The sequence below is a fragment of the Melanerpes formicivorus genome, unplaced genomic scaffold, assembly GCF_026170545.1.
Source record: "Melanerpes formicivorus ecotype bairdi unplaced genomic scaffold, bMelFor1.0.p_v2 SCAF_22, whole genome shotgun sequence".
Taxonomy (NCBI): Eukaryota; Metazoa; Chordata; class Aves; order Piciformes; family Picidae; genus Melanerpes; species Melanerpes formicivorus.
In genome coordinates this window covers 3006609-3031007 of record NW_027142374.1, presented here as the reverse complement: position 1 = coordinate 3031007, position 24399 = coordinate 3006609, and the positions used below count along the sequence as shown (strand labels likewise).

At 37.8% G+C, this 24399-nt stretch overlaps 1 protein-coding gene across 3 annotated transcripts in view; it reads left to right on the top strand.

Moving 5' to 3' along the window:
- Positions 1-24399, top strand: part of DIAPH2 (diaphanous related formin 2) — a 238918-nt gene that overhangs the window by 151139 nt on the left and 63380 nt on the right. For all 3 annotated transcript variants that reach the window (XM_068151840.1, XM_068151839.1, XM_068151838.1), the window contains 2 exons: positions 2526-2661; positions 17634-17729. In XM_068151840.1, the coding sequence (XP_068007941.1) occupies positions 2526-2661; positions 17634-17729 (232 nt within the window). The remainder of the gene's footprint in view (positions 1-2525; positions 2662-17633; positions 17730-24399) is intronic.

Genomic DNA, 24399 nt, shown 5'->3' with positions numbered 1-24399 from the left:
TTTAGGATCTTGGGGAACAGCTTAAGGGAATTTAAGTAATTCTCTTTTGAGCAAGCAATGTAAAAGGAGTTACAAGGGTATTTGTGAAGTGAGGAGTAAGTGTGATGATAAGGACTGTGGTGAGGGGCTGCAGGGGCCTTCTCTGCAAGAGAAGGCTGTGCTGTCCCATGCTGGACACAGCTGGGGCTGGGCACAGCTGTGCAAAAACATGTCTAAGAAAGGGTGCAATCTGGGCACGGTAGTGATGAGTAAGGGGGAAAAGCATGAAGAACGAGTGCTGGGATATGCAGGGCCGGAGAAGGGGGAGAGGAGATGCTCCAGGTCACTGAGCAGGGATTTCCCTGTAGCCTGTGGAGAAGACCGACAGTGGAGCAGGTTTATCCTGAAGGACTGCAGCTGCAGGGCGGTCCCATAGTGGAGCCTATGACAGTATGTGGAGGAAGGGCTATTCTCCTGCTGTTATGGACTGAGTGCAATTCTGCATTCCCCCATCCCTGCTGCAGTGCTCAATGCATGTGTTGGATCATAGAAGAGCTACAAATGGAGTGGAGTTGAGTCTGAGAAGGATGAATGGGGAAGAGGTGTTTTCTTTTTTTATTTCCCACCATACACCTTTAATTTACAGTAAATTAAGTTAATCTTGCCTGAGCATGTTGCCTGTGACAGGAATGGTGAGCCACCTTCCTGTCTTCAGCTCAAGACATAAACTTGTCATCTTATTTCCTCCTCATCCTGTTGAGGAGGGCAAGTGAGAGTGACTGGCTGTGTGCCAGCCAGCCAAGGTCAGCCCACCACAATAAGAAATCAAGATTAATCTCCCCTGGAACAAGGGGATATCTTTTAAACCACATGAAGACAAGATCATGGGAGAATGGGTTGTGTATTTTGTTGATTTGTTTGTTGTTGTTTTGTTTGTTTATTTAGAAATCCAGGGATGTTCTCTCAGGTTTGTACTTTTAGTTTGGTACTTTGTGTAATGTGGTAATAGAACAGAATAGAATTAACCGGGTTGGAAAAGACCTTTGAGATCAAGTCCAACCTATCACCCAACACCATCTAATCAACTAAACCATGGCACCAAGCACCCCATCCAGTGTCCTCCTAAATACCTCCAGTGATGGTGACTCCACTACCTCCCTGGACAGCCCATTCCAATGGTCAATCTCTCTTCTTGTGAAGAGCTTCTTTCTAACATCCAGTCTAAACCTCCCCTGGCACAGCTTGAGACTGTGTCCTCTTGTTCTGGTGCTGGTTGTCTGGGAGAAGAGACCAACCCCCACCTTGGCTACAACATCCCTTCAGGTAGCTGTAGACGCAAAGACATTAGATTTAGAGTCTTAATTTATACATTTAACTGGTTTCCATAATTTTTGTGCATATTTAAGCCACATTTACTTCACGTATTTCAACAAAAATACTTCAAGAATTGTAGCTAAAATTGCAGTAACCAAATTTCAGTTGCCTGTAATTAAGGCACATTATAGCTGGAACTTGTGTTAATCCACACTCTTCCCTCCTAATAGAAAGGTAGAGATTTAAGGTAGATATAACCATTTTCATAGAAAAACAAAACTAACCCAAAACCCCAATGACCATTTACTGCTGAAAAATTTGGAAGTTTTTCACTTACCTTAAATGCAAAGCTATTCTCATATACTCGTATACTCAAAACTATACTCATATACTCATATACATTCTGGCCTGCATCAGGAACAGTGTGGCCAGCAGGAGCAGGGAGGTCATTCTACCCCTGTACACTGCACTGGTTAGGCCACACCTCGAGTCCTGTGTCCAGTTCTGGGCCCCTCAGTTTAGGAAGGAGGTTGACTTGCTGGAACGAGTCCAGAGAAGAGCAACAAAGTTGGTGAGGGGTTTGGAACACAAGCCCTCTGAGGAAAGACTGAGGGAGCTGGGGTTGCTCAGCCTGGAGAAGAGGAGACTCAGGGGTGACCTTATCACTCTCTACAACTACCTGAAGGGAGGTTGTAGACAGGCGGATGATGGTCTCTCCTTCCAGGCAGCCACTACCAGAACAAGAGGAGACAGTCTCAGGCTGCGCCAGGGGAGGTTCAGATTGGATATTAGGAAGAAGTTCTATACAGAAAGAGTGATTGCCCATTGGAATGGGCTGCCCAGGGAGGTGGTGGAGTCACCGTCATTGGAGGTGTTCAGGAGAGTTGATGGGGTGCTTGGTGCCATGGGTTAGCTGTTTGGGTGGGTTGGATTGGTTGATGGGTTGGACACAATGATCTTGAAGGTCTCTTCCAACCTGGTTTGGTTTATTCTAAATAAAGACCTAAATTACTTGGTTTACTAATATGCATAAATAGTATGGTAAGTTGTGTTCCTGATAAGGTGTTTTTTTTTTTTTTAAAGATGCTCATAATACTGGCTGCCAGTCCCTGGGTTTTTTCCTCCCCTGATTGGATGTAAATGCAGTATCTGTGCAAACAAGGTTATTTTTTGTTACTCTTTCAAGTGTTCCTCAGTGTTACAGACACCTCTGTTCATTTTATCTAATGCAGGACGCGTTAAAAGAGAACAACAAAAGAAGAGAAATGGAGGAGAAAACGAAGAGAGCCAAATTGGCAAAAGAGAAGGCTGAACGAGAGAAGCTGGAGCGACAGAAGAAGAAGCAGCAGTTGATTGATATGAACAAAGGTAAGGCATCATTTTCAGTAGAGAGATTTGTTATAAGAAAAGTGTAGCAAACTGTAAGCTATTTCTGATCAATATGAAAAATAGTTGCTGTCTTGTTTTGAAAGCTGGAAAGAAAGCTTGACTTTTGCAGTGAGAATTCTGGGATTCCTTTTTTATAGCCTGCCTGATCACATCATTCCACAGCTACCCTTTAAAATGTGTGATGTTCTTTTCAAGGTGTTTTGTGTTGTGAATTAATGGCTTGCTTTCATTTGCAGCAGTTAATTGATTTTTGTTCAAATTTTTGTTTTGTTTTTTTTTTAATATGGATTTCCTTCCAAGAAGTGTCTTACTTGCTTTGTTGTTAATTTCACTTTGTAAACATATCTATAATCAAGGTAATGTGGCAGCTAATGTCTTTCTTTTAGGACTTAGAGGCTCTATGTTATAGTGGGATGATCTCCCAACAGTCCTATTAGGAGCTGGAAAATATGATGGAGCTTGGAGCCTGAGTACAGAGTGACATTTCAGCATGATAAAAAGCAGTGTGTTGAGCTTGCCAGCCATAAGAATATTTTCTGAGAGAGAGGGAAGTAAGAGAGCAGGAGGAATTGGGTGATCCCCATAGTGATGCTGTGCAGGTTTCCAGAAGGGTGTAAAATACAGGCTTCTTTCTTTACCTTCAACTCCAGGAGGCAAGTGGAAGCAGTAAAACTGCACATTGCAGAGAATACTTGAGTCTGCAGTGTTTTGTTCAGTTTCCATGTGTTTTATTAATTTTCTGATCAGCTCCAGCTGCACAACATTGGTACTTTTAATCGGATGAACAATCTTAACAGGTACATACTCAAGGGAAAATGCTGTTTGTTTATGAAAGATGCGATGATGAATTAACTTTCTGCAGGGATGATGTTTGTGTGAAGTTAAGATTATGGTTATGCCTAATTCTTTAATCCATTCTTTTAACATTTGTCTAATCCTTTAATATCTGTCACATGACACAAAAAGAAAGTAGTCCTTTGCAATAGGGACTGGCACTTTTCTGTGAGTGGGATAAGTACCACCTAAATATCCCATGATCATTTAAACTGCTACTTACAACAGTGTAACTGACTGTGTTTTATTAGCTGTTGAAAAGTATGAGAAGCCCACTTGGATTCTGTTGTCAGTGAATTAGTCTGTGTTCAAGGGCTATAGCTAACAGGTCAATTCTGTACCTTGAATTGTTTCAGCTCAGTCAATAGATGTTTTTTTTTAAGCAGATGTGAGGAATAGGCCAGTTTTAGCCCTCACTTTTCATCACGAAAGACTTTTCCTATCAACAGATACAGCTGAAGTTTTATTTTACATGATTTTTTTTCCCCCCTTGGATCTGCAAATATGTAACTGTACATGACTGAGTGCACCAAAACTGCAGTTTAAGTAACTAATGTTCCTAAAGCATTGACCCAAAGTTATTTTAACACTTCCAAAATATACTGAAATACCTCTTTCATATATTAGAACTCTGTTACTGCACTACGAGGCGGGGGGAGAGCTGGGTTCCCACTGGATTCCACAGCACTGATATTCAATTAACTGGTTTTGCCAAGTAATTTTTTTTTCCTTGACACATCTACTTCTGTATGTTCCTTGGTGCTTACATAAATAGTTTGTAAATTTGTCTAAATGAATGTGACACAGAAGACTTAGAGGAAGGAGGCAGATGTCTTCTCAAGCTGTCATTTTGACAAGGTGATTTTCACCCAAAGGGCGTTTTAACCTAACTCTGTTATTTCTCTAGCTATATCTTCAAGAATAAAATTCCAGCACACTGTTACAGCCTTTCAGGTCAGAGCAATAGGGTTCCTACATTTCCCAGGCTTTTAATGTGTGGTTCTAAAATAAGTACATTTGCTGTTACCTGGTTCTGTAGCTTCTGTGGCCACTGGAGAATATGGATTAGAATTAATTAAATATTACAATTACTATCTGTTTCTTGGGGTAACTTGGACAGTAGAAAACTGTGTTGTGGCCAGAATCAAGAACTGGCCTGTATAATGCCTAGTTATGAGGTGACCTTAGAGTTGCCATTACGTTATCGACCAGGTTAGTCAGTTATAGACCAGGTTATAGACCAGGTTAGTGCTTTGTGTGCTGACATAAATGCTGTGTGTAAACTGATACAAACCATTCTTTCTCCTACAGAATTTCTCTCTAGTAATGAGGAGGACTTAACAGTCCTATCTCTTTAGCATTCATTAGCTCTATGGAAAGAGAACATTCCTTATAGCTGTGTTTCAGCAGGTTTCCTATTTTTTGAGGGCTGTAGCAGACCGGGCTATGTTGCATTTGTACATAGTCTTTCATGACTTCCATGTGACTTAACACCTGCAAAATTCTTACAGCATTGCTTCCATGTGCATATCCGAACAAGAGAAAGGAAGGAAGAACTAAAGGCAGCTTTCTGGGAGCTGAAAAGCATATAACAGCAGTTCTGATGCAAACGTTATTTAATCAGAAACAGTTTTGCTCTTCATTATATCTGAATACTATGGCAATTAAAATCACCTTTTAACTACCAACATTAGGTTAAAAGATAGAATGAGCTTCCTCAGTCCCAATTAGTATTGAATTAATTGTTTTGAAGACACATTAACATTCTCTCACATAATGCAGATGAAGATAATGGAAATGAAGGTCTGCATTGTTGGTAGATGAATATTCCTGCTTTCCCTTTTCAAGTACACTTATATAAGAATTCATGTACTACTTATTCTAACCGGTATGCACCAGTATCAGCAATAATTCCGTTGTTTCCTTGAACTGCTGTTATCCTTTCATCAACTGTTGCAGGATATGATTCAAGAAGGTTACTTCTGCTACAGTTTTCTAAAGATTGTGCGCTCTCCTCATTGTTATTTCTTCCCTTCTGTGTCCTTTAGCATAAACAGCAATCCGTACTGTGAGATGCATACTATTTTGTAAATGTTCTAGCCTTAATCCTTTGAATTTATTTGGCTAGTGATTGCATGGGATACCTGGAGTGATAAAACTTGGGGTTATTTGCATTCTACAGATTATTAGTTTACAGTGCTGGCTGCCAGTGAGGCAAATGTTACGGTTCCTTTGGGAAGTCATTATCTTTCATATTGATGTCGATGGTCTGTTTGAATATTCTGCACTCTTCCCGAAACACAATGTTCACATAGAAAAAAAATTAGGCAGAGCTTTACATTATGCCTAAACCAGGATAAGGTTTGATTTTATTTTTTTCCCCCCTTGTTTAAAGAACTCATGCAGGAGTTGCTCAAATATTTTTTTAAGATTTGTTTATGCAGGAGTTTGAAGCCATCTTGAGAAGGGGGAGAACAAAATTACTATGAATGCTACTAATACAGGTCAAAAGCAGCTCATGAGAATTGTGAAGAGATGGGAGTATGGAAAGGAAGTTCGAAATCACAACTTAACATTTAATCTCACTTTTCAGAAGTTTGCAATGGAAAAAAATGTGTTTGTTTAGGACTGTGGCATATGGTGCTTTTTATCAGTGCCAAGTGATTCGATGAGAGAATTTGTCAGGGAAAAATATTTGGACTCTGAAATACAAAGTTTGGATAATCACAGGTGAAAAAAGGAAAAACAATTAAGCTCTTTTTCTCTTAAAAGCAGGTTTCTGGGGGATCACTTACTAAAAGTAAGAAGTGTTAAGTTTGGACAGTTGTCAGTGCAAATTCAGGTTTCCTTTTCCTTGGAGGAAGTATTTTTATTTCAAAAATGAGGTGTTGCAGTTAATTTTGAAAGTACCTGTGATACTATTTACCTCACTGTAGTAGCTATTTACCATTGCATTCATCTATTTTGTAGAGTTCCAGCATTAAAAAGCATTTATGACATGATGTAGTTGATCAAGTAACATTTTCTTTATGGGCATGAGATAGTGAAGAGGAGAATTGCATGTAGAACTATTGCAACTTTAACTGATGGTAATGGTGGGACAAGTTTGGTAACGAAATTTGTAGTGGAATATTTATGTTTTTATTTGGTTGTAACACCTTGTTCCTAATGGAACTGCTTAGAGGCTGCATTCACAGGAGTAGTTATCAAATTATGGAGAAAACATCACACCAATGAGCCTCTTTGTGCTCTATGCTTACTGTTAAATGCCACCCCTCCCAACTGTTTAACATAAACTTAACTTCATCAATTAAATAACAATCATTTGCCCTTATGCATCACAATAGATATTCACTAGTAATTTTCCATATGAAGTATTGAATAATGACAGCTTACAGCACTTCCACAACTAAGAGCACAGTTTTGTGCCTCAAAATAGTCGTTCTACTTAAAAGGCTATGGTGAAGCAATATGTTATTAAAAGGTCTGTAAGACACCAAAGGATGTCAAATGAAGCAATGTAATTATATTAAGTGGAATGCTATGCCATTGTTAGTTGTATAATTAGGCTTTCCATTTGAAGTTGCTGGTCGTTGGTGAGGTCTACAACTCCCTGGTAGAAAACTTAATGCATTCTAAGCATACTGCATTGGATCTTTTACACTCACAGCTGAAGCAAAGTCTCTGCTTGTGAATTTGTATGTAGGGTATACATTTTTGTTGCAAGCAGAAAATAGAAATATGACTGGGGGTTTTCAGACGTTGACAGATATGTAGTAAAGGTATAAGTGTGACTTAGCAGGTCTGGAAGTTTAGATATTAAACTGAGAGACATCATTTGGTGTCATATTACAGAAGGTGAGAGCCATAATGTAACATTTGTCTTGGAAGTACAGCATGTTCAACCACATGAAAGATGGTTTTCAGAGAATCAGCAAAAGCTAAGGACAAAATATGTCTGCAGACAATAGAATTTTGTAGTAATGAGAAAAATACCAGCTGGAAACTTTGCAGAAAAGTCAAAGAATGGATAGGTGATCTGTACCAGTATTAAAAAAAAAAAAAGAATAAATAGATGACACTGTTAGTGACAAGATTTATATTCAAGGCTGGGCTCTAGATTGTAAATGAAACTGTGTTCTGAAACTATGTGTTGTTTCTGCAATCTTAGGTATTTTTTTAGCAATAGGTGTGATAGTTACTGTTTTGACTTCAGGTTTTCTGTGGTTGCAGTAGGACTGGTAAGTAGATTTCAGGTAAGGCCTGTGACATAGCAGTGCCAACACCTGTTGGAAATATCTGGGGCTACACATTCTAAATTCTGGTAGTTTGTCGGGTCTGTCTTATATTCAGATTCCATGCTTGTCTAGTGTACCTGAAATTAGTCACCATGGAAAACAGTGTAGGTTTCAGGGACATTTTGAAATCTGTGTAGAAAGGACTCAAAATCAAGGATGAATTTCAGCTTGACATTTGCCGTGGTAATTTTCCATGTGTACATTCTTAGTGGGAAAGTCCTGAAATATCATGCTTGACTATGGAAAAAACTAATTCATGAAAATGAAGCTTAATGAAGATCCTTTGAAAGAACTTTTTTGTTCCCACAACTGGATGTATTGTCAGGTATTACGCTAAGAAATGAAGTCTGCAGTTTAGTCTGATCTAATTGGTTCCCTTTCTCTGAGATTAAATGTGTGATAGAAGTGAATGTATGCTGGTAGGGTTGTCAGGAGCTGGCCAAGAATTCTGTAAGCCATTAGATGAAAGAGATTTATCTCTCTATCATGTGGGCATGCAGTTGTTGCTGCTCTAAATAAAGTGTACTTTTAATTTATTTTCATTCTTGCAAACTCTGTAATAAGAAAAGTTCAGCTACAGAAGTTTTCTTCTAAAAGCTGGAAAGGTTTATAGAAAGCAAATTTTTGTCTGGTGAATGTTTTGTTATGGTTACAGAGACAGATCTTTATCTATTTGACTTTACAGTTATCATCCCAAAATTCTTTTAAGATCAAAACGAGACACTTCTGGTTCTGAAACAGAAATCTGATTGATTTATTAATATTTTTTTCTTTGAGGCATCAGTTGATTAACGTTGTTTTAGAACTTGAAATAATTTAAATATAAATTGAATGTGGTCACTACAGAGAGTTCATAGTGGCATGGTTTAAGCCCAGCCAGCAATTAAGCTCCACAGTCAGACACTCACTCTCCCCAGCCTGGTGGGGTGGAGGAGAGGTTGGGAAGGGTGAAGGTGAGAGCATGTGGGTTGAGATGAAGACTCTAATAGCTACAGCAAAAGCCAGTCACATAAGCTGTGGCAAAGCAAAGAAGGGAATTTATGTCCCATTTCCCATTGGCAGGCTATTGCCTGTAACTGTTACTTTGGAAGACAAAATGCCCTAAGTCTGAATGTCCATCTGCCTCCTTCTTTTCCCAGCTTTATATGCTAAGCATGAGGTTATATGATTTGGAATAATGTTATGGTCAGCTGTCCCTGTTGTGACCTCTCTCAAGTTCTTGTGCACCCCCAGCCTGCTCACTAGTGGGGTGGTATGAGAAACAAAAGGCCTTGACTCTGTGTGAAAGGCTGCTCAACAACAATAAAAACACTTGTCAGCCCAAATCCAAAACATGGCCTCATACCAGCTATTATGAAGAAAAACAGCTCTATCCCAGCCAAAACCAACATAAATAGTTTAAAAAAAAAGCAAAAAAATTCTCCTCAAAATGAGTTTCCAGGCCTGATTTCTTGCCAAAAATATAGGAGCAGATGCTCAACTACAATCAATTTTTAAAAGAAAAATATTTTTGAATGCTAAAAGAATTGATAATTTTGTGCTCATCTCAAAAATTACAAGTTGATTAGTATTGTAACTCAAATGTAGCCTTCAAACAGTAGCAGAACTTGATTACAGATGTGTTGAATCATTTGAGCATAATATGGTCCTCTTTCATTTTTTTGAGCTGCTCAATCTTTTCATTCCCACACAGAGGCAATGTCTTCTCACTCGTTACTAAACAATGCGTTTTCAAGCCTAGTTTAAGTTCAGTAACAAGTCATCTTTTCAAGGGGCATAAATCCATTCAGAATGAGGCCCCATGAGGAATGCTGATGCTCTTCAATTAAATACATTCCTGCTGCAGTACACCTTGACCGTTGTGACATCATCTGAAATATAAAGAGTGCACATTTCACAAACTGTTTTCCGTAACCTGCCAGTACAACCAAGTGCCTTTTTCTCATATCGTAAACAAGGAGCTTAATTGATGTATAAGCAAGCTTTTGCCTTCTTTTATAAACTGCCATGAGATATAGGTTCACTTACCAGTCATGCTGTCCTAACTTTTCCTCCTTTTTAATTAAAGAGAAAATAAGAGTCATGAGACTTGTTTTCTAGTGCAAAATGCCGAGGAAGGATGCTTCCTGAATATATTTAATATGCATGCAAAATGAATTTAGCAAATGAACAAAATGCAAATTGTATGAGGAGAACACAAACCTGCACTTTCCACAAGACACAGAAAGCTGACCTTTTAAAGTTAATATATTGCAATTAAAAATTCTGGTACTGATTATGAATAAAAAGTCATGTTTAAAAGGCTATACAGGACATGTGAGGTTTGTGAAAAGTGCTGAAAAGTTCAAAGCAAAACGAGGTAGTGCAAGATCTGAATAGAAGTTTTGAAACCACTTGGAGAAGCAGGCATGTAGACTGAATGAGTTACCTAACATGGTAGCTGTCTGGAGTCTTTCACCAGGGCCCCAAATTTATGACACATTTCCTGGGAAGTTCCTGTGAACTTTTGTCCAAATGGTTGTGGAATGCTTATGCTCTTTATTAACCTAAATTAGTTTGCAGTTAGTACTTCTGTACTAATGAAGCTATTCTGTAATAATGATGTTTTGTCAGGCACCCTGACTAAAAAATGGAAGCACACTAGTCAAATATATGTTGCTGCAGTAGTCAATGCAGACAAGTGAAAGGGAAGGCAGCAGAACAATGCAGAAGCAAGAGTATGTTCCCTCAGCCTTATCTATGAATCTGAAGAAACCAAGCAAATAAGAGTTGAAGCACGTTTTGGATGCATGGTCTGAGCTCTGCTGTGGCTTTAACTGAAGTGCAGTTCCTGTAGTCCTGAATTATTGAAACAAATTTAAAAGACTCAACTTTTTTTGTAGTTTTACAATGAATAGGGATATCTCAGTTCTTATGTTTCTTTTAGAAACAGGAGTAGTTATTGTTGGTTTTTTCTTTGTTGTTGTTTTGTCTGTTTGGTTTTGTTAGTGTTAACAAAAAGCCTCCTTTCTAGTGCGGATTGAAAAAGGAGTCATTGTGAAGGTCCTGAAACAATCTGCCAGAAGATGCCTATTTTTCTGCCTTTTTGGCAGGTGATAACATGGTAAAGGCTGAGGCAAAACTTTTTGTAGTATAGGCCACAAAAAGAAACTGAAATTGCTCTCCAGTTGTTCCAATCTCCACCGGAAAGTCATGTTTCTGAATGTCATCTTCAGTATGTATTGTGTGCTTTGAGCTGGGATAAACGTAACTGATTATTTGATGCGTGGAAATAGAGCTGACATTTGGAGGTAAAGTTTAAATAAGGCCTATTCCAAATTTACTTCTAAGACTTCACTTAAATCTCTTTGGTCTTTTTGTTCTGCAGTGAAAGCATGGGGAAAGAAGGTAAAACATTTCAATGCTTATGTTTAAAAAAGATAAAGGAAAATAACTATTTTTTAAGTTCTCCTAAAAATAGCTAATAAAAGTGAATGTGGTTTCAGGAAAATTGTTACTTGTCATCCTGAGGAAGGTAAGGAGGGTGTATTTTTAGGACAATTTGGTACAGTTGTTTAGAGGAGAGAAGTTAAAAACTCCCTTAAGTTGAAATCATGAGAGTTAGCCGCTACCACAGAAGCAAAATGAAGAATGCCTGCTGAATCAGAAGCAACCCAAGAAGTTAAATATCCCCATCTTTACATAAAGTCTGAGAGAGATCTGATTTTATGCACATTTATAATGTATGGTTCAGGTTAGTCCCTAAACAGAGCACTATGACATGTTTTTAGTGGGATCTTTGAGCAGTCCTTGTCTAATTGCATTAATGACTTCAAAAGCCTCATAGGCTACTACAAACTAAACACATTTCAGTTACCAATAGGAAATTTTAGCAAGACAGTAAAGCCTCTTCTCCTGGCTCTGATGTAGCTTTTATTGCTCCTTATACTAGCAGATAATACTTTACCTGTATATTTTTTGTCAATCCAGTTTTCATTGTAATCATATGAGTTATAAATAGAAAATAACATTGTTTTGTATTTAATATTGGGAGATATGGATGTTGGGAGGCTCTTCTTGATGTCTAGATGAGATTTGTCAGGAAGTGATAAAGGAATGTAATATCAACAAAAAGGATTCTGAATCGAACTGAAGGGTTATATTTCATAAGGTGCTAGCAGTGATAGCAAAGGGAAATATTTTAACTGCATCTCCATGTTGAAACAGTTCTTTCAGAGGAGCTGTTGAATAAGCAAATGCCTACAGAGCAAGGTAAAGCATTGCATTTGCTCTGTGAAAAACAAGCGTTCTTCAGCATTCTCAAGTGTTTTTCTAAGTTTGTAACACAATGCTCATGGCTAATTAAGCAGTGTACGGATAACACTAAAATAAAATACCTATCGGTACCGAGCAATCTTAGTTCTACATCAGTGTCAGATACTGTCTTTCATAGACTTCAAGGGAAGAACTTCACATTAACTTGCAAATTAATTGTGGAGTTTTTGAGTTCAGTGTGTTGTATGAAGAAAAATTGAGACAGAATAGTCATACCAGACTGTACGCTTCATAAGATATTTTATCTTGATAAATATTCTAAACAAACAAATGTTGTTTGGAGGGACAGTTTTCCTCATAAATAGAAAGGTCACAGCTACCCTAGAAAGTATGTGAAATAAAATCTCTTGCTCAGAAGTAAAGATTTAGTTCACAGCTTCACACTGTAACTTCAGCAGCTTAAGTGCCAATAATTGGTTTCCTGCACCTTTTTTCCCCATTTTATCACGTACCCTTTTAAAATTCATGCCATCCATAAGGAGTTGCAGATTGATGCTTTGAGTAGGGTGAAGTGAAAACTTGCATGAGTTATGCTTCTGCTGTTGCCTGTAGTATAACATATAATTCCTTTTGGAGTTTTTTTGCTGCATCTTTAAGATCTCTAGATGTCTTATTCTCACAGTCTTGTTTGTGAATGCATTCTACAACATCATTTTTTCATTGCAAAGGGACATCCACTAACTCAGCCTAAATGTTTTCCTGTTTGTTGCTGTACCAAAACAACCCTCTCTCTCTTGGGAAGCTTTCTGTTGGGATGACTTTGCTACTCTTGGGCCTTTACAGATTCTAAGCACAGAAGGAGGTCATCATGCTTCTTTTCAGTGGCTGTTTTATGTAGTCTAAAGAAATCACGCTGCCTTAGGCATTTCTTGTTAGAATCCACTCCCCTGGTTATTGTAAAGGCTTTTCCAGTTGTGATTTATCTTCTGTGAATGCCATAATCAAGCTCATATTCCACTGCTACTGGAAACAGGGTTATGCTGAGTTTTTAATTGCTGATAGAGTCAATAATCCATCATTGTTTCTTTGGTCACCTCTTTATATTGAAGCTTTTGGTCATTCCCTAATGAAGAGCTTCTGTCTTGCACATGAAGTTATATACACTTACTCTGTTTTTTTCATTTATTTTAGTATTCTAAACCTTATGCATGTTCTGATCTTACCTTCCAAAATGTTAACATTTTCTCTTTGTATGTCATCTGTGTTATGATGAATTCATTAATTAGATTTTTCAGAAAAATACTCCTGGAAGTGTCTCAAATATAAAAGCTTCCCATCTACAATCTTTTGTGGTTACTTAGCAGATATTTTACTAATGACCATCTTTTGCACTTTCCACTAATGAATTAGGCACCCATTGTATCAAGTGTTGAAGACCAGATAAATGAAAGAGCTTCTCTAGCCAAATGAAGTATACTATTGTATTAACAGAAACCATGAATTTAGTCTAATATCTTTGGCAGAACTATGCTCTCATCATCTGGAGTTCTGTTGTGTTCAAAACTTGTTTGCAAGGCAGTTCATGCTACCAGGTGAATGCTCTCATACTTTTTCTTTTCCCCTCAGCTAATGTTTTAGTTTTTCTTATAAACAAATTCTACACTTGCTGTTCTCAAATAATAGTAGGAGGTATTTGCCCATTCCAAATGGCAAGCTAATTTCATGATTAGAATTAAAAGTAGCTGAAATCTATTGACTAGCACTGGTCTAAATTGTGGGACCTGCAAGAGTAGTTTTACTGTGATCCGCTACATGCGGAGCCATTTTCAGAACAGACTGGGCTAAACCAAATCTGCACTAGAATGTTAGTGTAGAATCCAAATTAAAACAGATGACACTTGTGGTGATTGCCACAATCCTCAGAATCACAGAATGTTAGGGTTTAAAAGGAACATCCAGAGATCATCAAGTCCAACTACCTCACAGGTTTTGAAAGTCTCCAGAGAAGGAGACTCCACAATCTGTGTGGGCAGCCTGTTCCAGTGCCCCGTTATCATTCTTGTGTTGAGGTGGAACCTTCGGTGTTCCAGCTTGTACCCGTTGTTCCTTTTTCTGTCACTGGCACCCTCATCTTGACACCCACTGCTCTGATGTTTGTTGACATTTATAATATCCCTTCTCAGCCTTCTGTTCCGAGACTAAACAGCCCTGGAGATGTTGAAGTCCTGCAATCCTCATAGCCCTCATTAATTAATGATTAAGAATACTTTTTTCCCTTTTCAGTTCTGCTTAAACCTGGAGTGAATTTATCTCTTTGCTAAGGTTAATCAAAGCATTACAGAGTCAATCATCAGATGGAAATATCTTGCAATATTTTTTTGATTCATGTGCACATCTGTTGTCTCTGTAATGCTTGGGACCAACTTTGAAAAGAAAGGATGAGGAAGGAAATTACTTGTTCCAGGTGAAACCCTCATCCTTGTGTACAGGGGAAGACATAAAAAAGAGAATAAGGATTATGTAATTTATTTCTGCTGACAATTTCTGTTGGAAATTAGTTTCTCCATTAGAAACCTGTGGTAGTTTTTGTCTTTGTTGCTGATTTGTGTCTCCAAATTGCAGTAGGTAGTATTTTAAAAAGTCAAAGATTTATGTGAACATTTATGGTTTTATGTGAAAAACTGGGGGAAAAGGCTGCATCCTGGTTCAAGACCCATGGCAGGCTGAAATGTTCTTTGAATTCTGTTTATTAATTTTAATGAAGGCTAGCTGAGAACAGTTCTTTTTCTGGTTGCCACTTAATCACCTCCTGACTTGAATTAAGATGCAGTGTTGAGATGAGATCTAGTGTAAGTTTTACTTTAAGCAGTTAAATATCTCATCTCTGTGTTCTACAGCTTCCTTAGTTTATGTGTCTTTATGTTGTGTATTTTGATATTCCCAAAATAGGCTGTTTCTTAGCAGTTGCAGTAATTAGCAGGTAGAGTAGCACACTCAGCAGAAAGCAAGGGAAAGGCACCATAAAATTCTGTGAAGTATTGAAGGATTTTTGGCTTTTAGAGTAAACTACCAACTCTTAATGATGATCAAATAGTATTGTAGTTTCTCTACAGAGAGAATATTCTAACATATTAGGTAATTCTGTGTATTACAGTCAAGTTCATTAAATGTTCCAGACCACTTTGATATGTATTAGTTTGGACAAAGTGTATTCACTGACCTTTGATTTAGAAAATAAATTTAATACAGAGGCAACAATAAATCAATGAATAAGCACATGTAGGATAAGGAGCACAAAGGAAAGTAATTATTGTGTGTGCTTTAGACAATATCTGCCTTTGTGTGTTTGAACGTGAATCAAGAGAAGCTAATTTACTACTTTATTTTGCAGTAGCTTAGTATTTTAAGGGGTTTAGATGGAGTGTAATTAAAACTGGTGTTTCAGCCTTCTGCTGTTTGCTTCTTTTGCTCTGCTCCCTTTCATCTTACACCAGAGCGAACTTTATGAATGTGTTCTATATTATACATAATGACTTAAATGACATTGATGCATAATTTAAATTTATCAAGTAGTTACACTGATGATCATCATGTAAAAATGTGAACCAAGTACTGTTATAGGATTGGTGTGCTCTTACATTATGTCTGGATTTAGTTTAATAAATCTAAATGTAATGGAGAACCAGGGCAGAATACCTTTTGCATTAATAAGCTGCTTTTAAACTTGAACATTTGAGAGCTTGAATGTGAATTTAACCTCCTAAATTTTGTGTGAGTCAGGAGTATTTTACTGCAATGTAAATCTTGTGCATAAAATAATTATCTTCCCACTCTGTGATGGGAAAGCTTACATTAACTTGAAGTCTAAGACGTGAATAAAAATGTCCATCTAGCTCTTGAATCTAGTCTGTGTTTTGGTTCTGCATTACAACAGACATACGAGCAGAAAGAGATTGCTCATCAGCAGTGTTGTAACATTGCAGTTCTTTGGCCTCTATTTCCCTTGCTGTTGAATTCTGCTATCAAGTGTTAATAAGACTGAAATGCAAAGGAAATTTAAGACTAAAATACATTTGAAAAGTAATCTTTCTACTGAGATTTCCATGGTGCACTCTAAGGTCTAGCAATTTAAAAGTTACAGGTTAGCTTGGCTATGAAAAACATCTAGAGAAGCATTTAGCAGAAGTAGAATTCAGCTCTTAAGAACTGTTATGCCATCTACTTTGCATGATTCTCCCTTTTTTGGTCTTGATTTCCCTTACCTCAAGAATTTCCCATGGGTTATCTTAGGTGTGTAGCATATGGTGTATATATCCTCATACATTGCACAGATTATTTTTTTTTCCCCAAATGTTTAATGCATCATATGTTGTTACATTTAAAACAGATGACCCATTTCTGCTTCGGGAAATTCTGCTTGAGAAAAATCTTAGAAGAACAGTGAAACGGCAGTCATTCACCAGCAGCTGTCTATCTGCATGCTGAAGATGTCATCAGTAATGCACAAAATAAAAAGTTTGAAAGGAAAGCAGAATAGAATAATATTTATTATATTAGATACATGATATTTATTATATTTAAGTATAATTTCTATATATATAAATATAATTATAATATATTATATTATAAACCATCATAGGCAAACTAGCCAGCGGTACAGCAGCAACTATTACATTATTACATTAAAATGTATTCAGCTCTCATTTGGAAGTGTTGTGTTAACTTGTCTCACATCCAATTTGACCCAAGAAGGAAGAGGGAGTGGCTTAGATTTGATGGTTTACTTAGATCAAATTAAGACAATTTGCACCATAAGTCTATGTAAAAAGATACTTAATTGTTAACTGCTTTGAGTAAAGTTACAGATTCATATACAATGGGTTTTGGCTGGAAAAGAGCTCTTGAGATCATCAATCTAATGCCACCATGGCCATTTAAACCATATATATGTATATGTGTGTAGATATGTATGATGCCTAAGAGAAAAGGATAAAGAGAGAGAGACAGAATAAGTGAAGATCCTGATCAGCACTCAGGGTTCCAGCAATGTCATTGCTCGTCTGTTCTTTAGGTCTTTGTTGGACACTCCTGCCAGTGGGTCCAAGTCCTTTGTCTTTCTTGACAAAAGGGACATTGTTTCAGGGCTTCCTGAGGTTCCCCTCTAATTTGGATGGAAAGCACTGGAAGCAGTGCCTACCAGTGTGCCCATGTGCTAAGGGGAAAGGGCAACATTAACCCTTTTAGCCCAACTGAGTTAGGGATGTGGGGACCCTGTGTTTTATTACCCTTTGCACAGTATGCAGCAAACTTCTTGTCTCAATGGAACTCAGGCAAACTTGGCAAGGGAGCAAGGCCACCCATTCTTTGATGCATTCCAAGCCCTCCTGAGCTGGCATATTTTGTTCTTTGTCTTAACTGCAGAGCACCTGTTTGTTATAACTACAAAGCTCCTGCCTCACACCGTGTTTGAGATATTAACACATTTGGATCAGAGTCCGACAACTTATTTTCTAAAGACTGATTTCAATTGCTCTGAGATTAACACTGTTTTTCTCCTATTCTCAGAGGGTGATGAGACAGGAGTGATGGATAGTCTGCTTGAGGCCCTGCAGTCAGGAGCAGCATTTAGAGATCGCAGGAAACGAGCTCCAAGAGGACAAGGTAAGATACTTTCTAAAAAATTAATTGAATGGGCAAAAACTGTTTTGCAAAGATTCACCAACAGTTCTTCACTGAAAACTGTTAAACTTGTTAGAGCCATCAAGTGATTAAGAGCAATGACTGTCTTCAGATAACTATGTGCTCTAAGATATGCAAAGGGTTCCTGTTGTGTTTGAAGTTGTATTTCAAACGTTGCAGCACAAAGTAAGTTTGTCTTAAGCTGTAAAGCCGTAAGTATAATTAATTTGTTCTAAGGGTTGCTGTGAAAAATAGCTTGTTACACCAAAAAGAGTTTGGGAGTTTGGGCATATAGCTGATTATCTTTTACAAGCACTGTTTGTACTTATGTTCTGGTATGGTTGGATGTTACAGTGTGTGTAGTCAGTAGAGATAAATTAAGTCATTTCACTTCCTTGAAGATGATAGTAGTATTGTACTGAATTTAGTCTGGTTTAGTGATTTAGTCTGTGCTGTTATTGCTTCCTGCAAAGCTGGTTTTGAGAACATGTGAGAGAAGGCTGAGCAACCACACTGTTCCCTCTGTTTACTTCTCTGCTTATGATATGCCAGTTGCCTACAGTTTGCGAACTGCATTTGATCTGCATTAACTTTTCATCAGGGTGCATGGTGGTATACTGTAATTTGCAATTTGTCATTTAAAATGTGTCTTACAGTAAAAAATACACGCTTAAAAACTTGCAGTTGAAAAATCGTAATTATTTGGCATAAAATCAAAAGCTTCTGTTGAATATATGCTGCTAAAGGCAAAGTGGAATCACCTTATTTTACAAATAGACCCTTTTAAAATGTATTATTTTTTTTAGAGGAGCAGAAGAGTAAAGGGAAATTCTGCCACCTTCTTTCATCTAGCCAGCAAAGATTGCATATGATTATTTTTAATTTGCCATATGCCTGATCTTACAGAAAAAACAAGTGTTACATAATTTGTTCATATCAAGAAATTAATTCTGCTGCAGTTTCAATATAATTCTTAATTCAGAGCTTGTTTCTGCTCTCAGATCAGAACTGAAAGGACTCCTCAATCAAAATATGGGGTTTTTTTCCATATCTTGAGAAACATCAATGTGAGAGATGGTCTCTCTGTGTTGTGGCTTAAGGAGAGATTTATCACCCAATGGTGACAAAGCCTTCCCAAGGACCAGAGGAGACTGTGCAAAATCTGCTGCAGCTGAGGAAGCTAAGATGACTGAAGGCAGGTCCAAAAGTAGTGACTCCTCTGTAACAAGAGCAAGTAGAGATAATTAAAAATCCCTTTTATTTCTCTTCTGCTTCATACAGTCTCTGTGTCTTCTCTGTTTGAAGTTTCATTGTGTCAGCTGCTATTCTGCTGGGGTCTGGCTTTTAATTTTAAGGAGTTGATTTACTTTGGGAAACTTACTGTAAGATGAGATCTGAGTAATGTTTCCAAGCCCTGTCTGCAAACCAGAAGATAGTTAAAAATGAGTGACATCTCTAAGCAGTAGGGTCCATGTTTTACAGACTGCCATCTCTCTCTAAAAAATGGAAGAGACAACGACAGTTTTTTCATTGGTGTTGTCAATAGACAGGGGCTGTTCTGGAGAGTTTCATCCAGTGAGATTCGAGTTAACAGGTAACTCTGCATCTCCCACAGTTCAGTGGAAGGCTAAAAAAATAAATAAATAAAAGATATGAAAAGAAGAGACAAGGAAATTTCAGGGCCTGCTGGATCATGTGGTTGTGATTGGCAGGCATGTAGCTAACAGACAGTCCTATCTGTGCGCAGTGTAGTAAGTACGTTATTGGTAGCTTGCTGAGCTCTCTCTGTGATCAGCCTCTAGTCTTTGCACACACACTCACACACAAAATAGAAATCCCAGGTGCTGCTATTTCAAAAGGCAGACTTGTACAGCAAAGTTTTGAGTATGGTCTTGTCTTGGTACCCATCATAGTCTCAGAAGAAAACTTTCCTGCCTGCGTGGATGCAGATTTCATTTTTGTGCACTAGTTGATGCTGGAAGTTTAAATCTAATGAAGAGAATGAACTATTTTTGCTTGCTTACATTTTACACTTTTATTAATTACTTGGTAGCAGTGAGCCCCTAAAGTCTAAACCCAAAACTGTCAAGGGTTAGGGCTTAGGCCAGCCACTAAGTGGCAAATGCTCTTTGTGAACCCCTCTCCCTTCCTTCCCAAAGGTGAGGAGAAAGGAAATAAAGGACTGAGAGTTGGAAAACTAAAATAACTTTAGGGGAAAAAAATGACAATAAAATATATACAAATGCACACAAACCCAGTATCAAACCCAACCCCCCAACAGCAATTAGCCACCATCACCACTGATATTATGGCAGGCTCTGGGGTAATCCCTGACTGAACAGGAGCTGCTTTGATCTGGCTTAAAGGCAGGACAAATAGAGACCTCCTTGGACATCAGCCATTGAAGAAAAGAACTTGATCCTCATGAACCCTCAGCTTTACACTGAACATAAGGTGTATGGAATGGAATCCCTCCTTGGCCAGTTTAGGGTCACCTGTCCTGTTTGCTTCACCACATGGACAGGTGCAGCCTTTCACTGCCTGCCCAACATGGCACACAAGAATTAGCAGTGACCTTGGTCTGAACACCAATCTTTGATGCAAACTAGCAACATCGAGTGTTATCACTGCTAGAAGCAGACACTGACTGCAAAAATATGCTATTAATTTCAGAAAGTGCAGTTACTGAGAAGGGACTGAGCTGAAAAGTAAAATCACTGCACAGAATTAGTTCTGTTCTAACACAAACCAGGACAAAAAATAAAAGCACCGAAGTGAGAAACTACTCCCCAGAAACACTCAGCAATATAGGAAGTTCACTTCTATATGTTTTGTTGTATATTCTCTAGATCTGTCTTGTAGCTTCTTGCACCTACTCAGGGTGAAAATTAAAGCCATAGAAGGTTACAACCCTCTCAGTGGTTTCAACCAGTAGATTATGAAACTTAGGCTTTTGTTATATTTTTCTTCCAGTGATTTCACACAGTAAATTTAAATGAGCAAACTGTGGGATCGCTTCTAGTGGTATTGTTGATCAGTTTGCCTCAAAATACCAAACTCCCTAATTTTCCAAAAGAAAAACCTCTTCCCTATCATGTATACAATATTAGCTTTAGAATAGAATAGAATAAACCAGGTTGGAAGAGACCTTCAAGATCATCGCGTCCAACCTATCACCCAACACCACCTAATCAACTAACCCATGTAACCAAGCACCCTGTCAAGTCTCCTCCTGAACACCTCCAGTGACGGCGACTCCACCACCTCCCCGGGCAGTCCATTCCAATGGGCAATCACTCTCTCCGTGTAAAACTTCCTCCTGACCTCCATCCTGAACTTCCCCTGGCACAGCCTTAGACTGTGTCCTCTTGTTCTGGTGCTGGCTGCCTGGGAGAAGAGACCAACCTCTGCCTGTTTACAACCCCCCTTCGGGTAGTTGTGAGTAGGTTGGACCTAGAAGGGATCATTTCATTTGGCTAACAGACCTCCAATTACTGTTAGCCTATGACTACCCCAGGAGAGTCATTCCACCAAAAATTAGCTTTGGTTTTTTTAACAGAGGTCAGTGGTGTACCTTGTATCATATGCTTGTGCTGACATGGTCATGTCTCTAAAATATCTAAAGTGCTACTGCAATGCACAACAGGTGTAGGAAAGTAAAACTCGTTTAAAATACGTTGAACTGCTCTGGTTTTGTTTTTTGCTAAGCCAGTAACTGAAAAGCTACACTTCAATGGGTTACATTATAACTATAGACTTTCCCAGTAAAAATCTTTTTATTATCAAGTTATGGAAGCAATAATAAACAATTCCTGTCCTCCTCCCTAGATTTTCATTTCACTGTATTCTTATGTATCCTTTCTTATGTAGACTCTTCAATGTAAAAAAGATTTCTTTGTGATTTCTCTCTTCCAAGCTTATTATTACTCTCTCTTTATTGTTTCTAGCTACCACATTTTAAGTATAGAGGTTGTCCTTTCAGTAGATGGCTTTGCTTATAGAGGATATGAAATAATAACTAGGAATCAATTTCTAGAAATATTGCTTCCTCTTGAAAAAACAGGCTTGCTTTTTGCAAGTTTGCTAATATTGGAGTGAGGGTATAATGAAGAATGGTTTCAGGTAGCTTTCATCACAGGGTATCAGTTTCAAATGCGTGGCCAGCGCTTCTGTTACACCAATTATCCCTGACCTTTACTTCTGGCCTTGGGGTGTGATATTATTAAGGAAGACTGATTCAGGAATATTTTCTCTCTAATATTAGTTTAAGCAAATTTCTGCACAGAGCTAACTATTCTGCTTGGGTGCTTTCTGTTAAGCTGCTGCATTTTGCCATGGAATTTATTTTTTTCCAGCAGTGCTGATAGCTGATGCCCTCTCTTATATATCCAAACTATTGCAGGAGTGGTGATAATAATGGGCTGTTATTTCTGGAGTCTTTCATTACTGGGAAAGCACAGCTAAAAGGGTCTCTTTGCTTTAGATTTTAGTGCAAATTGTATTTATCAAGTATTTCATGTGGTCTGTTAGTGCATATTTCAGGTTAAATTTTTAATCCATGCATTAAAATCGAATCCAGTACAGAGATGCAGAGTAGGCATAATTCAGGAATTTCTGAATTTGTTGTTTTGGAGAGCTGCTGTGCTGTAATTACTATTTGCATCTTAGCAGTACACCTGGAGAGGGAAAGAAAAAGAATAGAACTTCCCTTGTTCAGATTCAGCATCTAATTTGAATCTCTTATGCAAGCCATCTGAAGTGCTGCCACCGCTTGTTTAACTTGCGCAAGATGAAAAGGAGTTGAGGCAATGGAATATTACTACATTTTAATGACTTCTGGTAATTTTCAGGTGGCTTTCAGTTACTTGCTTCAGTTTAAAATATGCTTTTAAAAAAAGGTGGATGTATATTTTACATCAAAGTTAATCAGAATTCTAGTAAAAAGGTCATAGCTTTAAGACTTCTCTGTTTTCTCCTGAAGGTGTGTAGCTATGCTTAAAATTAAATGCTGATATCTGTGTTCTACTTTTGCATTGATTATACTAAATGCATTCTTGAGAGTTAGGTTGCTGGGTGCACAATCTTTATTCACATTCAAAATAGAACTCCTGACTCGTGAATCATGTTCTGTGTGGCAGTTTTGTAAATAAATAAACTGATTTTTGAGATGCTTATATCTGACTGCGTATTGATGAGAAGATTTATCAGTATTAGAAAATGTGGTAGTGCACTTTTCACAGATTGTGATTTGTGCTCAGCTAAGATGATGTTTGAGTAGCCTTGTTTGCTATCTATCATTGAACAGTGTGTCATCATCTTTATCATTAAGTATCTGTTACAAAGTTAAATATATCCATAATGGAGAATAAAAATGCCAGTCTTAAGTCTGAAAGAGCAGTATGTATCTTAAACCTATTTGGTCATCTTTGGAAACATCTAGTGATAAAGAACTAATATTCCTCTTCTTGTGAGCAGCTAGCAGGTCTTAATTTTATTTATTTATTTATTTTTAACAATTTTGACATGGTGAATAAAATCATGTGCACTGTCTCAGTTCCCTGTTGGAGATGTTTTGCTTATAGTCAGGAACGGTGAACTACTGAGATTGACCCCTATGGTTCAGGTGCTTCATTGTCACACCTGTAATAACAAGTGCAAAACAAAGATGGCCAACAATTAATGGACTAGTTCTGCCATTAAGCCATTATTGTGAGATTCAAGTTTGCTTTTTTTTCTTCTAAGTAGAAGCACAGATTGTATAAGGAAAATCTATTTTTAGTACTGTTAAAATTGCATCTTATCAAATTGTCTTCATCCAGGTAGCTCCATAAAAGTCCTAAAGCTATTTTGAAACTGTGGTATAATTTGTTTTTACTGTGTATGCATTTTGGTTTGTTTTTTTTGTTAAGTAATATTAAATAATATTCTGGTGGCTTAACATAAAAGCAGCAGCTGTAGTGTTTTGGGGTTTTACTTGGCATGTCCTAGGAATTCTACTTATAAGCGGGATGGAGGAAGCGGTGGAAAAGGGAGAGAAAATAGAACTAAAAGCAAGAGAAAAAGAAACTGAAGCAAACTTTAACCAACTTAAAATGGGTTCTCCAGGTTTTTAGATGGACAGCACCCTTGAGCAGGCAGGGAATGAAGACACTGTGAAAATACCTCATGACCTCAAGCACTTAAAGACAAAGATTCAAGAGTTGTGTGTTTTTGAATAATTGGTTTCCCTGTTAATCACCCTTCTGGAGCAAATGCTGAAGATTGATTAGTTGTCTTTCAGATTGGTCCCCTGAGCTTTGTATGCGTGAGATTGTTCACGTGTTGATGTAGTGTGTGAAATACATTGGAATGTTTGGTAAACTAAACATAGAGAAGTGGTATCTTGAGCTCTAGACTTCCTATTTATTACTGCTGCCTTGTGTATTTCTAAGTTACTATTTGCCATTTAGTTGGTTTTGATTTTGTTGGGGTTTTTTTCTGTCCTGAATGAAATATTTGACCTGAATAAATGAAAATATGCCATGAAATGACAATGGCATATACACATTCCGAAACCTGTCCTTCAAAGAGATGGTGCTGTGTAGTTGTTACTGATTGAGTCAGACTTCCATTCATCTAATGCTCCAATAACATGCTTAGGCTAAGGAGAGTT